The sequence below is a fragment of the Rhodnius prolixus genome, unplaced genomic scaffold (assembly GCF_049639745.1).
Source record: "Rhodnius prolixus isolate KJV_2025 unplaced genomic scaffold, Rpr scaffold_12, whole genome shotgun sequence".
NCBI classification, from domain to species: Eukaryota; Metazoa; Arthropoda; class Insecta; order Hemiptera; family Reduviidae; genus Rhodnius; species Rhodnius prolixus.
In genome coordinates this window covers 16,999,693-17,014,593 of record NW_027411635.1, presented here as the reverse complement: position 1 = coordinate 17,014,593, position 14,901 = coordinate 16,999,693, and the positions used below count along the sequence as shown (strand labels likewise).

The 14,901-nt window shown below is 30.9% G+C and overlaps 2 protein-coding genes across 3 annotated transcripts in view; both read right to left on the bottom strand.

Moving 5' to 3' along the window:
- The window catches only part of sas (stranded at second transmembrane protein), a 47,589-nt gene extending 44,561 nt beyond the window's left edge, over positions 1 to 3,028 (bottom strand). For both annotated transcript variants that reach the window (XM_074143345.1, XM_074143347.1), the window contains exon 1: positions 2,792 to 3,028. In XM_074143345.1, the coding sequence (XP_073999446.1) occupies positions 2,792 to 2,888 (97 nt within the window). In that variant the 5' untranslated portion in view covers positions 2,889 to 3,028. The remainder of the gene's footprint in view (positions 1 to 2,791) is intronic.
- Positions 3,029 to 6,650: 3,622 nt separating this feature from the next.
- Positions 6,651 to 13,975, bottom strand: LOC141461903 (transmembrane protein 185B). Its single transcript, XM_074143348.1, has 7 exons — positions 13,788 to 13,975; positions 11,603 to 11,779; positions 10,477 to 10,684; positions 9,299 to 9,382; positions 8,743 to 8,919; positions 7,753 to 7,876; positions 6,651 to 7,418 (listed from the first exon to the last, which is right to left on the bottom strand). The coding sequence occupies exons 1-7, from the start codon at positions 13,823 to 13,825 to the stop codon at positions 7,147 to 7,149; spliced, it is 1,080 nt and encodes a 359-aa protein (XP_073999449.1). The 5' UTR covers positions 13,826 to 13,975; the 3' UTR covers positions 6,651 to 7,146.
- Positions 13,976 to 14,901: the final 926 nt, after the last annotated feature.

Below are 14,901 nucleotides of genomic sequence, written 5' to 3'. Positions count from 1 at the left end.
GGCCTGTTGTCTGACGGTTACGTATTGTTAATAAATATAAGTCCCTGCAGAAAATATAGAGATCATTGGGTCCACAATTTCGTAAAATACCTCTGAGCTCCGAAAACCCTCAAACATTTCTTTAGTAATACACCTCTTGCGAATACCCTAAACGCAGTATTGGTGAGACGAGCACACTTATCTAGATAATGGTGCATCTTGTACCTTACAGAGATCTTTTTTATAAACCTACCAATACGTTTCTTTCTAGTACCTTCTCCAATCCATTCATGTTCTACGCCTTAATATCACTGTCACAGAATTGTTTTGTGGCGTCCACAACTATTTTAGAACTAGAAAATAGTATCTAGTATCTCTGTAGTGGCCAACTTGTTGTGGCATTTGTAGGTACCCAGAAGAGAATTCCATTGCTTCTCTGTACTAATACTATTTACTTTTTCTTTGGTACATTCTTCCTGTAATATGAAGCTCCAAGCCTTGAGCTCTGAATTACCATGCTAAAAGATAGACAGTAGCATCCACTTATACCAATGATTTCAGCCTGGAGGACCTTAGTCATGCCCGTCACTGCATTAAAACTTGCCACGCTTCAGTTCCAGGCAGACCAGTTGGATCATCAGAGTAGCCGCAGTCTGCGCTATTACTAGCGAAAATTATTTTTATGGAGTTAAAACGTTTCTCTACAGTTGTGGTTCAGAAAGTATGATATTCCGTATATTAGGCTCTTGTTTTTCGTGAATACTGTAATAATAATAATGAATAGATATTGTTATGATAATCAATGTAAAATGAAACAATTAAGACGTCAAAATCAATAAACTATAGAGGACTTGAGGAAATATCTGTCATCTAACTGACTTCATATAATTTTAACAAATACCACTTTTCAGCAAAACTGCATTGTTTCATGTTAAATGAACAGAATTGTACATCGTGTTTCATAGTATTTCTGAACTATTGTAAAAATTGCATAAGATACAGCTTTTTTCTATAAAAAAACAACAAAAGACGAAATAATATCGCGTTCTTTGGTTTGCGAACAATTAAACATTCTAAAAATTACCCTAGAAAGTATTTAGAACTAAAAGTAAATATATGTAAATGTATGATTTGTTCTTGAATAAGATTTTATCAACGCAAGTCGTTCATAATTTTTTGTATACTGAAGTTAACAAAAAAAGAACTCAAATTTCGTTTGCTAAAAGAACTTTTACACTGCATTAAAAAGTATACAGTTAAAAAGCACTCCAAAAACTGAATTTTGTTCCTCTTTTTCTACAAAAGATACAATTTTCAAAAATGCTTAGTAAACTAATGTAAAACAGGAATAGCTGGGCTATCATGATGGGTTGTCCCAGAGTTACGTATCATAATTAAGAAACACTGCAAAATTTAAATCAACTAACCACTTTAGTGTAAATGATAATGAAGAAAATTTAAGGATTGCCGTTTCCTGACTATAAATTTACTTTCTTTTTCAAAAAAAAGTGGAAGCTATTGTAATAGTTCTGATTTTTTAATTTTGAGTTCTCTTATGAAATACATGTTTTGGTATTCCCTGAGCATACGAAATCTGGTTTTAAACACTCACACATCCTCTTACAATACGCTAGATTTATACTACTACTATTTTGCAAACTGCAAACACTGAATTAAATTAATGCAGATAGTACTACTGCACATTACACCGGACATAACTATTACTTTAGACCGGAACTATAACCATTCCTCTTTACAATATCCTTAAAAAAATATATATACGTATGTATTTTAACAAAAGTTACTGTTCTAAATGTTTACAGATTTACAGATTACAGGGAGAATCACAGGAAAGTGGAAAATTGGTTCTGTAAAATACTATTTCCGGTAATGGATTTCCTTCGCTAAATTACTGTCATGTCCGTTGGGGGTGCTAAAAACCAAATATAAAGTGTAAGTTCCCTTTGAATTTTGTTTTTAAAATTCAAGATTAAAAATTTAACATGGTCGTAATTCAAAATTCCAAACGTTAATAATTAAAATATTAAAATTTTGTTTAGTTTTATTACCAGTAGAGGCTGTAAAATCGTATAATGATTTTGAAATTTCAAGGGCCAATTTCCCAAAGATTTTTTGCACTTTTACGCGATTTAATCTTTTTAAAAAAATCTTGGGTTGATTATTATTTTTAGCTGATTACTCTCAGTAACTTTTGTTTGGAAAAAATGCATTTTTGGAGGAGAGAGTGAGGCTAATTCATTTAGAGAGCTGATTTGACTTGTGATAATATCGTGTTATCATCTTTCTAAAAATTAAAGATAAAATCAATTTGCCAAAAATTGTTTTAGTTTTAAGATAATCTCTTGATTGGAAAGATTTCAATTTAGTTTTCGTACACTATTTTTTACTTAAAGAACTTATTTTTTTTAGTGGACTTTTATCGTGAAATTGATTTTAAAAAAGGTATCCCTAAAATAAAATACTTTTAGTAAAATTTTTCCAGTCTGAAGAAGAAAACCTTTCGAATTTTTATAAAAGAAATTTATTTAAATGTTCCACATCAGTTTTTTTTTCTTTAATATCAATGGATGTTGATTGTATAAGCGTAGAAGGTAGTGGATGGATGTAGAGTTTGCTGCAGGACTTCTGCAGTCTTTGTGTAGTTCTTGTTACGAGAAGCTCGTGAGAGATGCTAAAAAGATCTTTTTATAGCGATTGTAAGTTTACAATCAAATCGATAAAACGTTATAGTTTTAAGATTATACAAAAAATCGAAATATAAAAAAAGGAGTAGAATTTGAAAACACAATACCTGGCAACTGGATAGAATTGTCAGCTGAACACAGAGGAATAAAGATGATTATTGCATAATTGATGATGAAAAGCAAGATTCTTAATTGTGGACACATAGTTCATTCACTAAAAATAGTACTTTAAGAGAGGAAAATATTATTTAAAATTTATTTATAAAATGAGGGCACTTTTCAACTTCTGCACAACTCTTCACCATGCAATCCAAATTCACTGTTCTGCATTAAAAAAAAAAATATATACTAATAAACTGAGTTGACGACAGCGAACAAAAACGTGGTATTTATAAGTATTTTGGAAACCAAAGACGCACGGGAACGGACAAGCCCCTTTGCCTTGATGTTGTTATACAGCACAAAGTGCGGAGAACTATAGTAGTACACTCTCCTGAAGTGGTGGGGGTACTAACTTCTTTCAGGTAATATCTACAAGAAGAAGGGAGGGACTGGTGAACCGCATGGGGAAAGGCAAAGCTACTTCTTCGTCTTCCACAAGAAAATAATAATAAGAAAAAAAAAATAATAATAATAAAAAACCGCTCCACACACACACACTCTATAGCAGAAGAAGTGGGAGATTCAACAGCGTACAGTTTCACCAATTAAATGTAGTGGGGAAGGCTGGCCGCTAGTTCAGCTCAGTTCAACCACACAACAGTGTGTGAAGAATACAAATTCCAACAACTGCTAGCCGAACAACATCCTCAACAAACATCTGAGGAATACTCTTACGAAATTTTGTTACTCTATGTATTATAATAAAAAAAAACTATCCCTTGCCATCGATTGTTTAGTGCAACTTAAATAAATGAGAAAAGGGTTTCGATTCAAATTTCTGTTAAAAACTGGTAAGACTCAAAAGTACTATTAAGAAAAAAAAAGTTTGACTTTTCGATATATTTAATTCATTCGTACACAAACTCACCAAAAAAAAACATTTAATTCGATTCAGGAAACATTAATATATTTATTTAATGTTGAATACTGATCACGATCATTAATACTTCCTCTTATTCAAAGGATTACCCAGGTTAGGAACCACTTAAGCAGTCAAAGCAGAAATCTAGAAGGCAGGTGTCTAGATTGAGAAGAGTAACATCTAGGTATAGCCCTCGGCCTCCTGGCTACTGTCTTTCAAGTAGTTGTTATGGTGATTCTTGACAGTAGAATTCAAGATGCTCAGGAATCAACGGAAAAAAAAAAGAAGTCTAGTCTACAAAGTACTCAATGTTAGCAAAAGAAGGCTTAATGAAATCGAACATAATAGACAAATTCGACTTTGTTAGATCCCTAATCAGGGCAATGAGAAAGTAGACGAGCTAATAAAGACAAATTCAACCTAAGCCAGTGATAGTTGTTCAAAAATTCTGAATTTACAAAATCAAGAACAACCCACTTACATTCGCTCAATCTAAAAGATTTATTAGTAAAATAATTCCAACAAATTCTTTAGCGACATCTAATTGTAGTAATATCTGTCTAAGAAATACAGAAGGGAAGATACTGGTCACGCTACCGTTACGGGACACTTATTCTAATCTAAAGCAGGAAACAGCTCAGCAATGTAAGATTGAAGAAGTAAAAACAACACGCATTAAGTTCTTGAAGGGTATTCTGAATTATGGTAGTTTAGGTAAATTGTACAATTTTTATTTTTATTTAAAGTAAGTATCGAAAAAGGACACAATTCTGATTGATTTTTGTATACATTAATCTCTTACAGACTGTCTGTTTTATTAATATATTTTTCTGTTTTTTTTCTATGCATTTGATTATTTATTTATCTGTATTTACACTTCTGAAGTCTTTGGGAGAACTTCTCAATATATTCTCTGACCATCGGACAATGAGCTCTAGAGGCTATTAGTAAGAGAAAATCTAAAGATTTTCAGGTGGACTCAATACTGAGTGGTACACTTAAAAAAAAATGTATTTGATAAATTGTGTTATTTGATAATTGAATTCTTCTAAATGTTTTACAGTTCTGTAACTATAAGATGATACATATAGCTTACCATAAATCATGCATTTAAGTAAATATGATACTTGCACTACCCACCACTGAGAAGCGCCACTGTAAAATATTTTTAAAGTTACATTAAAACCATTCTTTCTAAAAAAAAATAAATAGATAAAGGTTTGAAATAAACGAAATAAAAAGCCCGTAGCATGCCAAGTTTAATAATTATTGTTGGAAACTTTTTCTAGAAAATTTCAAACATTCAGAAAACTAGTGTGTAAAGTAGTACTTTTAGTTACCAAATTAATATATCCAGATTAGAAATTCTTGCAATGCGTTCAGCGCCCTTAATATTATTAAAGAAGTGCTTTAAGTTATGGTTTGCTGAGAAAAACTACAATAAAAAATTTATCTGAAAAAATGCTTCTTGTAAAAGGGACTGAATTAGGAAGAAACATAGTACAAGAAATTAAATGAAAATAGAACCTTTTTCGAGAAAAAAGCGAAAAACTAAAAATACTATAGTGAGTCGCACTTACGGTTGAAGGATTTCAGCCAAAACCTTGGTGTTGCAAACAACAATAATACCAAAACAGAATTAAAACTTTGAACTCCCAGTAACTCTTCGTTTTTGAAAAGTTCGGTACTTACAAACATATTTTCTCGCGTAATTAAAATATACCTATAAGTCGAAACCTCGATCATTGTAAGAGAAAGTCGTTTGAGTATTCAACAATTTTTTTTTTATTTCAAAATATTCTTTCAATGAGAAAACAACGAAATCAACTTAGAAATCAATCTTAACGACTTTGTTTATGAACTATGTTGCAAAATTATTTTTGTTACATAATCTTTTTAAGTTCTAAAAGACTCTCGAACTGCCCACAGGACACAGAAAAGGGAGTGGGGTTTACGGCGGTAATTCGAGATGTTATACTTCGGAAAAGCCTCGAAAAACTTCTTTTAAGCTTACAAAGTTAGTCCCGTTAGCTAATTTTTTTCCAGAAAGCTATTGTTGGATCTTACGGTGTAGCACCAAAACCACTTGTTAAATTTTTTACTTTCGTTGATTTTTCGTTTTTGAGTAACGCTACTGACCACACGCTCCACAGAAAGGCTGGCACACATTCACATACACACATGTAGACCAATTTTTTTTACATAGGGGGGACCTTAAATCGGATATTTATGATGGAAACTCCATATCAAAAACTTGATATAACCGCAATGCTTTCACAGAAAGAAAAATGTAGCTTGTTTTTACTTGACTCACTGATGCACTATTTTCGAAACTTTAAATGGCTTATTGTCAGGCCTCATCAGAATTGTTGTTATTACATTGGGCATTATTTCTACAATAGCTAGAAATATTTTTTATCCATCTCTTAGAAATTCTATGAACCAAATGTGATGGGTTAGGTAGGTAGGTCGCACGCACTTCATTCAATAAGATGTATTTTTTTAATTTTTTTATTGGGATTGGGGGGGGGGGACTTGAACTTGTACATGTTTTTGAAAGAAGCCCACTTATAATGGCCAAAAAAATCTATAACTGCTTGTCTGAATCTTTGCTTCATTTTGGCCCATCAAAAAATAAGTTCAAAGTATAACTTCATAAATATTTAATAAGTAATTTAATATTTAATTAAAAAAAAAAATGGGAATTTTATCTTTTACAGAAAATGGAAAAAATTAAGTTGTTCTGATTTTTCAACAGTAAGCTTTTTTTCACAGTTTTGGACTATCAGATAAACGTTCACAACTGCATTGCAACTTCATATTCAAATGCATCACGATTACTTCATATTCATATTACTTATTATATACATTTAAATAATCGCATTATTTTGTATAACTTCTTTACATATATGTATTTACTATCTCCTATCAGTACTAAAAGGTGAATTAATTTTTTACAGGGAAGCATTTACAGCAATTAGGCGTTATTTGTTTGTTTGTTTTTTTTATTGTTGCTATTGTTATTACATATAAAAGAATTTCGTACATTATAAATTGGATTTTGCGTAGTATACAAGAGATTGTTAGAACTTCCGTCAAAAAATATAATATATAAATATCAATAAGGGTATCTTTTAAAAATTGTCACACGTTGCACTTAACATTGAACGTTGGATTAAAACATTTATGAGTATGAGACTTAGTATTATAAGTCAACTTCCTCTTAATTTACAAGTTTGATTTAATATTATTTCAACTTTTAGCTTAAACTTAAGATTAAAAACAAAATTCAATTATTAAACTAAGAATTTCTTTATCGAAATGAGTTACTTTTACAAGTGAAAAGAGATCTTACAACCAAAATTATGTTATTTATTTGCAAATTTACAGTAATAGAATCACATGTGTTTTATAAAGCGATAACGCTTTTCTTTTTTTTCAATCAGGCGTCTCTATAGAAACTATGGGCACAACTGGTTTGGTTACATCCATTTGTTTTTTATTCGATTTATCCTGTCTAGTTCTAGAGTTTGAAGGTGGGCCACCAATAGCTGCAGTCATTGGTCCACTGGCTTCCACGCTAGCCGCACTTCCGCTGCCCATACCTGACGATCCTCCGTCTGTTCTATAAGCAATGTTTGCATATTCTTGCAGAAATGGAAACATTCCAAGGAGAAAATGGCAAAAATCCTTGCGGATCCCAAACCACCCTGAATAAAATTGAACAAAAAATGAAAGAGTTATCTTTGTCAAAATATAATTTTTATTTAACAAAATATTCATCGTATAAATTATAAAAATAAAATATGATTAGTGGCCCAGTTTAAAAACGACTCTCTCAAGGTAACGGAACATTAAGAGAGCGAGATTGAGAAAAAATGTCACATGCTAAACCCGGTTTTATGAAGTATAAACCTATAAAAAAAAAAAGACTCTCACACCGCTCAAGTGAAAAAGAGCATATATACGGTATCAGTTTGTTCAAAAAATATAGTTCGGTATTGATTCAGCAACCAATAATAGATTAACAATATAAATACTTACATCTGTTTCCCCCTTTGGCACTGAATGACATTAAAATCAGCGTTAAAAAGGATATAAATAAAGGTGAAGCGACACCTATATAGGACATAGATATATCCCCGTCAAGTTTATTGGTTAACAAAACCTGTGAACAAAATAAAACAAATTATTTGAACACATGACTTTTGTTGGTTCCATTAATATTTTTTTAATAATTATCTTACAACTAAGCGAAAGTGTACACTTCACAAAAAGGTACTAGGGATTACAGTTATAAGGTTCTAAGATTTATGACTGGATTTAACTGTTAGGAAGTGATCATTTGACGAATAACGTTTTTTTATCAATTTATACGGAACACTCAAATTCCAAAAAACGCCCAATAAAATTATATTTCAATAAAACTTGTTCACATCAAAGCATAAGTTTAAAATAACGAAGCAAGAAAGCATAGAGATAACTAAGAAAAAAGAGGTGGACCAGATATCAAGGAAATCCCCCCCCCCCCAAATCAGACCTCAGTAAATTCGCAATACCTACTCGCTTTAAAACCTAAGTCTAATTCTTAAAATGTTAGCTTAATATAACATAATTAAAGAATTAAACACTTTACTTCGTGGCTCTTTAGTTGTACATACAATTTATAACCACGCGAAAATATTTCTACCATTGTTTAATTATATATTATTTCATATATTATATATTATTTGAATATTATATATTCAAATTATATATTAATTATATATTATATGTTATATATTATTTTCCTTAAAATTGGTAAAAGGTTGAATTGATCATGTCATATTTTTGAAAGAGTGTGCAGAGAATTTCTGAATTTTTCTGATTTTTGAGATAAGGTGATACAACTGACTGAATATACAAATTTTTAAAGTCGACAATTTCGAACATAAGAATACATACTTATATTTTTGGTGATAATTCAAATTCTAATAAACTGGACAAAAGCAATCATTTTTCTTACAGTATAAAAGAGAAAAAGGAAATTCATACCTGAAATATTAAAATTGGTATCACTAAAAATGTATACGCAACAGCAGAATTAAAGGAAGTCCTCCTTTGTCTTGCATTAACTTGAGGAGTTCTCAGAAGAATCCCAGCGAATATAATCGTGTAAAGGACCCCTACCAATGAAAGACACATAACTATCCATAACGGTACGAACACTACCTGTAAAAAATATTTATTTTGTAAAGAATTTTTAATAGATATGTAGTCTAAAATAGAAATTGTCCAGTTTGCTAGATATTTCTAGTGTCCGGTATTTCTCAGACTGCAAAAATTAAGTACTGAGTGTTACAACGATCAGTTGCACTTTCAACTTTCCTAAATTTCACAAATTATTTAATTTAAATTTCAAAGAACTAAAAACAAATGATTACTAAATGAAATAAAAGCTGTAGGCACTGTCTTGTGTTTAGAAAGTTGAAAACATCATAGAACCATAGAAAATGAATAAAAATATGTTATTATCCCTACTTTCTTAATTTACTACAATATATAAAATTATAACCTACAAAATAAAATAATAATTATTCTAATGACGTACTTCCCAACTCCAAGAGGTAAATTCATCAAGCCTCAGAGCGAGAAAGATAAATTGCAACATATTAACAGCACAAAACAATTCCAACTGAAACATATAAATCCATTTTAAAATTTAAGATCAGCACACAACTAAATTCAAATAATTTATTACTAAAAGCGTGAATCATCGAATAATTTTAAAGCAATTTAAAAAAATATATCCTGGTATCATTAAAGAACCTAGAAGAAATGTCGCTATATTCTGTATTGTGTCATTAAAGCCCTACCCTACTTACGTTATTTAACTTACGTTATAGAATAATGAAAATTCCTAGAGTCTCAACAGAAATATAAAATATTTTGAAACCTAGAAGGGATGTATACTGTTTTTAATGTAAATTATTACTATTATTGCGATACTTTACTGCAAGATTTGTGACCGTTCATAATTTTGGTCCCATATTTTTTATTATTTTTTTCATTTTTAATTATCTGATAATGAATGGAAGTTCGAAACCAGTAAGGAATATAAATAAAACTCGTGCTACGACAGTAAAATCAGCAATATTGTCGCCAATATACAATTAGTTTCAAATAATAGGAAAAAATTATATCTAAATATATCTAAAAATACAATTATATTATTATATCTGTATTTGGATGGCTAAATATTGCATTTTGGTTCATACACTATATCCTACTTCCCCGCCGAATTGAAAAAATATTTGAAGTCTAGTGCAAACAAAGCCTTTGCACTTTCTTGATTTTAAACCAAAGCTTGCAGAACGTTTTTGAAAAATCTTATAAGTATCGAAGAACACTGAGCAATGAAAATATTGAAAGTAGAGAATTAAAATTTTAAGCAATTAATACTCTCTTATTGTCATTTATATGATAAACATATATATTTTTTTTTATGATAAGAGTAATAAAGCAGTTAAGGCATTAAACAGTAATGGTTACACAATTAGCAACAAGTTTACATTTAATCCAGATAATATATTAACCTCTTTATTTTAATGAAATAGGATCTTGGAGGGGGAAGGTGTTCCACAATGGAGCCCATTTACAATTCTTTATAATATAAATTTGTTAAAAGGAAATAGATTAAATATTTGAGGCCATTGGCGCCCTTCCCACTGCAGAATGATTGCTTTTTATAAAAGTATAAAATTGAATAAAATAAAATAAAATACATACCTCAAAAGAACGATCGTGTTTCACAGCCCATATGCAAACAGCAATAGAAACAATTGAAATGAAAATAAGTGGTATAAAGACAAGTATCCACAAATGGCGCCCGGACTGCAACTTGTCACAGACCAGCAGCTCAAACATCAACAGAATGAGGTGCAAGGCGAGACTTATAAGCATAGCCTTGTAGTGAACGTAAGCTTCACCCTCCAGTCTGCAATTTTAAATAAAAAATTATTTGATCCTAATAGTTTGATAAGAAAAATCAAATTATGGCGCGAAAAATTCACATGAATTCCTCTTTTAATAACAGTTATTAAAATATTTAATTATTGGGAAACGCCTGAGTCATGATATAAGTGTAAAAAAAGTAACTAACATACATAAATTTAAGAGTGATTATAAAAAAATACTCTAAAAGCAATCAGTTAATTTAAAAAAGTCCAGTATGCCTAAGAATAGCAGTTTAAACATAAATTTTATTTTATTTTTATATTGCCTATCGTTGTTCAACGATTTACCTCCTAATTTTAATAAAATAGAGTCACGGGGGAGGGGGTATTTCATAATGGTGCCCCTGTTACTTTTTTTTATGATTTAAGGCTTGTCAACATCTGAGATTATTGGCGCCCGGAGCTTTTTCAGTGCACTGCCGGCTTCCGGACAGTATCCTCTCGTTACAAACAACACAGTCCATTACTGGACAGTGAGCTGTAAGAAGCTCCTAGAATGTCTAAGGGTCAGCAGCTGGATTCGAACCCGGGACATCCGCGTGGAAATCAAATACAACTCCTTATGATATAAATTTCTTAATAACTATAATTTGGAAATAGATTAAATATCTGGGGTTATTAGCACCCTTATCTAGACGGCTCCAAGAAGTGAACATTTATTACGAATAATAAATCCTCTTCCCTCTACAAATCCAGTCACCCTTTCATGAGTATAATTTTTAAACAATTCACAAACTCAAACAAGGCTACATTGTGATTTAAATTTGCATGGGTCTAATGAGGCTTTAAATAGCACAGAGCTTTGTCTTAATATACGATTAATAATATTATAATATACTTTAAGCAAAATTCTCTCTCAAATGAGAAATTTCATTAATTTTTTATTTTTACAATTATACCTGAAATGTGGATAACGCCACCAAACATAGCTTCCAACTGCAGCTCCGAAGATGACCATTGTCTTCCAAAACCATATTGGAGAAAATACAGTCCAGTATGACCAATCCAAGGAACCATCTAACCTTAGTGCGAATAATGCAGTAAAGATCATAAGCGAAGTGTGGACTATAAATTTGCTGAAAATAAATAAGAAATTTTATTTATTGTCAAAAAATATGAGTGCACCTAAACAAACATAGATTGAAATAGATTATTTTAGCGTTAGACTGCACTATAGGCTCAGATAACATCCTACAGGTTGTATCCAGCTCAAGAGAAAAGAATGTCAGGAGGGGAAGAATCGGAAACTTATATCCTGTAAGATGGCATTGCAATAGCTAGTTTATGATATTAGACCTCTAGCTAAATCATAATACGCAAAAACGACAAGGTTGGTAAACAAGAGGTTTCACCTAGTAAAACTACAAGAGATGCTATAAGCTCCTTTTGACTAGCAGTGCTTGGAGATCAGAACTGTCCCCATATTTTAGTTAAATCCCAAAACGTTTGTAAAAAAAATAATTTTCTTTTAATTGCTACCTAATATATTAGTACGTATGAGGATATCCTCCTTTATAGGTTATTTTACAAACTCACCTGACTGCAATGGCGGCTTGTTATCCATCAAGCCGCTAAAATATTCAACAAGTATAAACCGCAACAGAGTATTTTACTTGCTCACATAGGAAGTCACACATTTTTTCGGGCCTATTGAAAAGGGCAAACTATTAAAGACGAGTTCAAGAGCGCGAGACCTGCACATCATGTGGATTTTCTCATAATGATCTTACTCCAGAAACCACCTACTTGATTCCACTATAATCGTAAGTAATCTTTCAACTCCAAATTAACGAGCATTGTCAAACTAATCAAAAGTTTGCTTAATTTATCGATTTCATTTGATTGCGAATTTAAATAGATAAAGTCAAAAATGAAATAGCAGGCATGGGAAAACGTTTCGAGCAGAATAACCTTGTCATGGAAAGGAAAATTTAAAAAAATTATGGCGATATATCAGAAAGACCTCTTCAATAATTACTTAATCAAGTTTGGTAGGTTAAGTTTATTCTATTGAAAAGAGAAAAGCAACAAGCCTAATTACTGTTCCGAAATGAAGTAATTACAAACTTTTCATAATGTAATATTAACTTCAGAAGTAGTTAATTTATTCTATGTTGTTGCCATACAAATCAGCAGTTAATCCGCTACTGATAATACTTGTATTATAAGGCTAAATTGTGCCTTGATTTCCCATTTTTCGGACTCCATTTTCGGACACTATTCGAGTTCTGTCACAGTTTGATGGGCAGAGATCTATATATGGGAATAGCAAAATTCCACTTTATGTGAAAATTTGATTGTAACTTATGCGAAAAATGAGCACGAATACATTACTTAGTAATATCCTAAAATAAAAAGGAATAGATTTATACAATTGATATCCTAGTTGGTGAACTGCAGGTCTTAGTGCAAGCTAGCTCGCTGTTTTTTATTGGGAATTCTGCTGATTAAGAATTCATGTCAGCTCTTGTTAGAGCACTATTTTGACTTAAGATTCCGTTATTACTTCCAAAATACATTATGATTTAATTATTCCTTATTTTTGCAAACAAAATTAATAGAAAGGAATGCCGTGACAAAGCAAATAATTCCGAATTAATTTCAATTAAATATTAATACGCAAGATAAACAGACCAATGGCCTTGGACAAAAAAAAAGTGACTACCCAAGTAAACACCTACTTTTAAATTTCTACTTAAATTATATATTAATTACATTGAGGTAGAGAAAAAGTGAAAATTAAATATCTGCTCCCTGGATACAACTGCCGATTAAACGGAACACTGACAAAAATGAAAACAAAGACAAATTACTACTTTTAGATGAGTAGTGACTTATTCAAATTATTATTCAAACACGAGTCTGTATATTGAGGTAAATATCAGATTCTTCTAATAATAACACTGCTCTCACTCCAAAATGCAGTACCTAAAAAAGCAAGCCTGTTTAATTAACAATTTGATTCAACTAACTAGCTTAACTTTCTCAATCTTTTTAAATAATTACAACTGGAAGTTTTTTAATAAAGACGTATTAAATTCCGAAGATACTGTTGAATAGATTTTGTATTAAAATAAAAGTTACCTGGGATTGAAATCTTGGAATAATTTCTGGAGGTTCATTATGAAAACTATTTGAATATACTCTCCTTACTGACATTTGTAAAATGTATTATTTTTATTTACCACAAACGAAGCAATGGTACATATTTCTAATGAACCAACGATTTGAAATTAAAACATTCACTGATCTTTTAGAAGGTAACAAAAATTAAACTAGAACACATGGTAGCCAATAAAAAAGATTATTACCACATTCCCCTAATTATCGTACATATTGTTGAGTTTAGAAAATAAAGTTTAAAAAAGATGATTTTAAATATTATTTTAAATATAATACATTTAATGCAAATAAATCTTTATTAGAGATAGGCATTTAAATAAATTTTTACTAAATTCTTCCAGCTACTTATAGAGCTTTCTAGACCCCCAAAAATAGAAAGAGTGTACCTCCGGCTAAAATTAGTTTTTAAAACAGAACTCCCATTTATTTCCTTTAATACAATGCTTAATAGTCTAACTTAAGTTTCTTCAAATTTGAAATATTTAGTAAAAGTAGAATTTACTTGGTCTACTTTGTATTTTTATTATATGTATGAAGTATACTAATATAATGGTAATTTATTTTCAAGTAATCGCCCATTTTTTTCAGGTGGTGCTTAGCGTCCAACTATGTCTGGTAACTCACATATGTACACATAAAAGCCTAAAGTAAAGGAAAGGGACAAGGCAATGTAGACAATTTAAAGGGTATGTCAGCGTCAAGAATTTTTATATGCACACATTCGATATTAATGAGCACATCAATTGCTGAAGAAATTAATTACTTATTGAATTAAGTTACAGATACAAAGAACTTATATAACGTAAAGGATCCAGGGTCTCGAGATAGAAATATATTCAGCCGGTACCAAACATGTTTGCAGAACACATTAAATTTCAGAAGCTGCTCCAGCGAGAAGACTACTCGGTAGTCAGAATTGGGCTGAATTGAACTAAGTAACGTGCCATTGAAAATTTCCTGAAAATTTGTTGACCGAGACATTGTTCTGACAATTTACAGCAGAATCGTCACTAAAAACATTTAGTATAAGTTTGCTGGAAGTAGACCACTTCTAAAATAATAGTAATTTAAACGC

Coding starts and splice junctions, on each gene's coding strand:
- LOC141461903 (XM_074143348.1), bottom strand. CDS start 13,825: ATGAACCTCCAGAAATTATTCCAAGATTTCAATCCCAG. Junction 10,685..11,602: donor TGGCGTTATCCACATTTCAG/GTATAATTGTAA, acceptor TTAAAATTGCAG/ACTGGAGGGTGAAGCTTACG. Junction 9,383..10,476: donor AACACGATCGTTCTTTTGAG/GTATGTATTTTA, acceptor TATATGTTTCAG/TTGGAATTGTTTTGTGCTGT.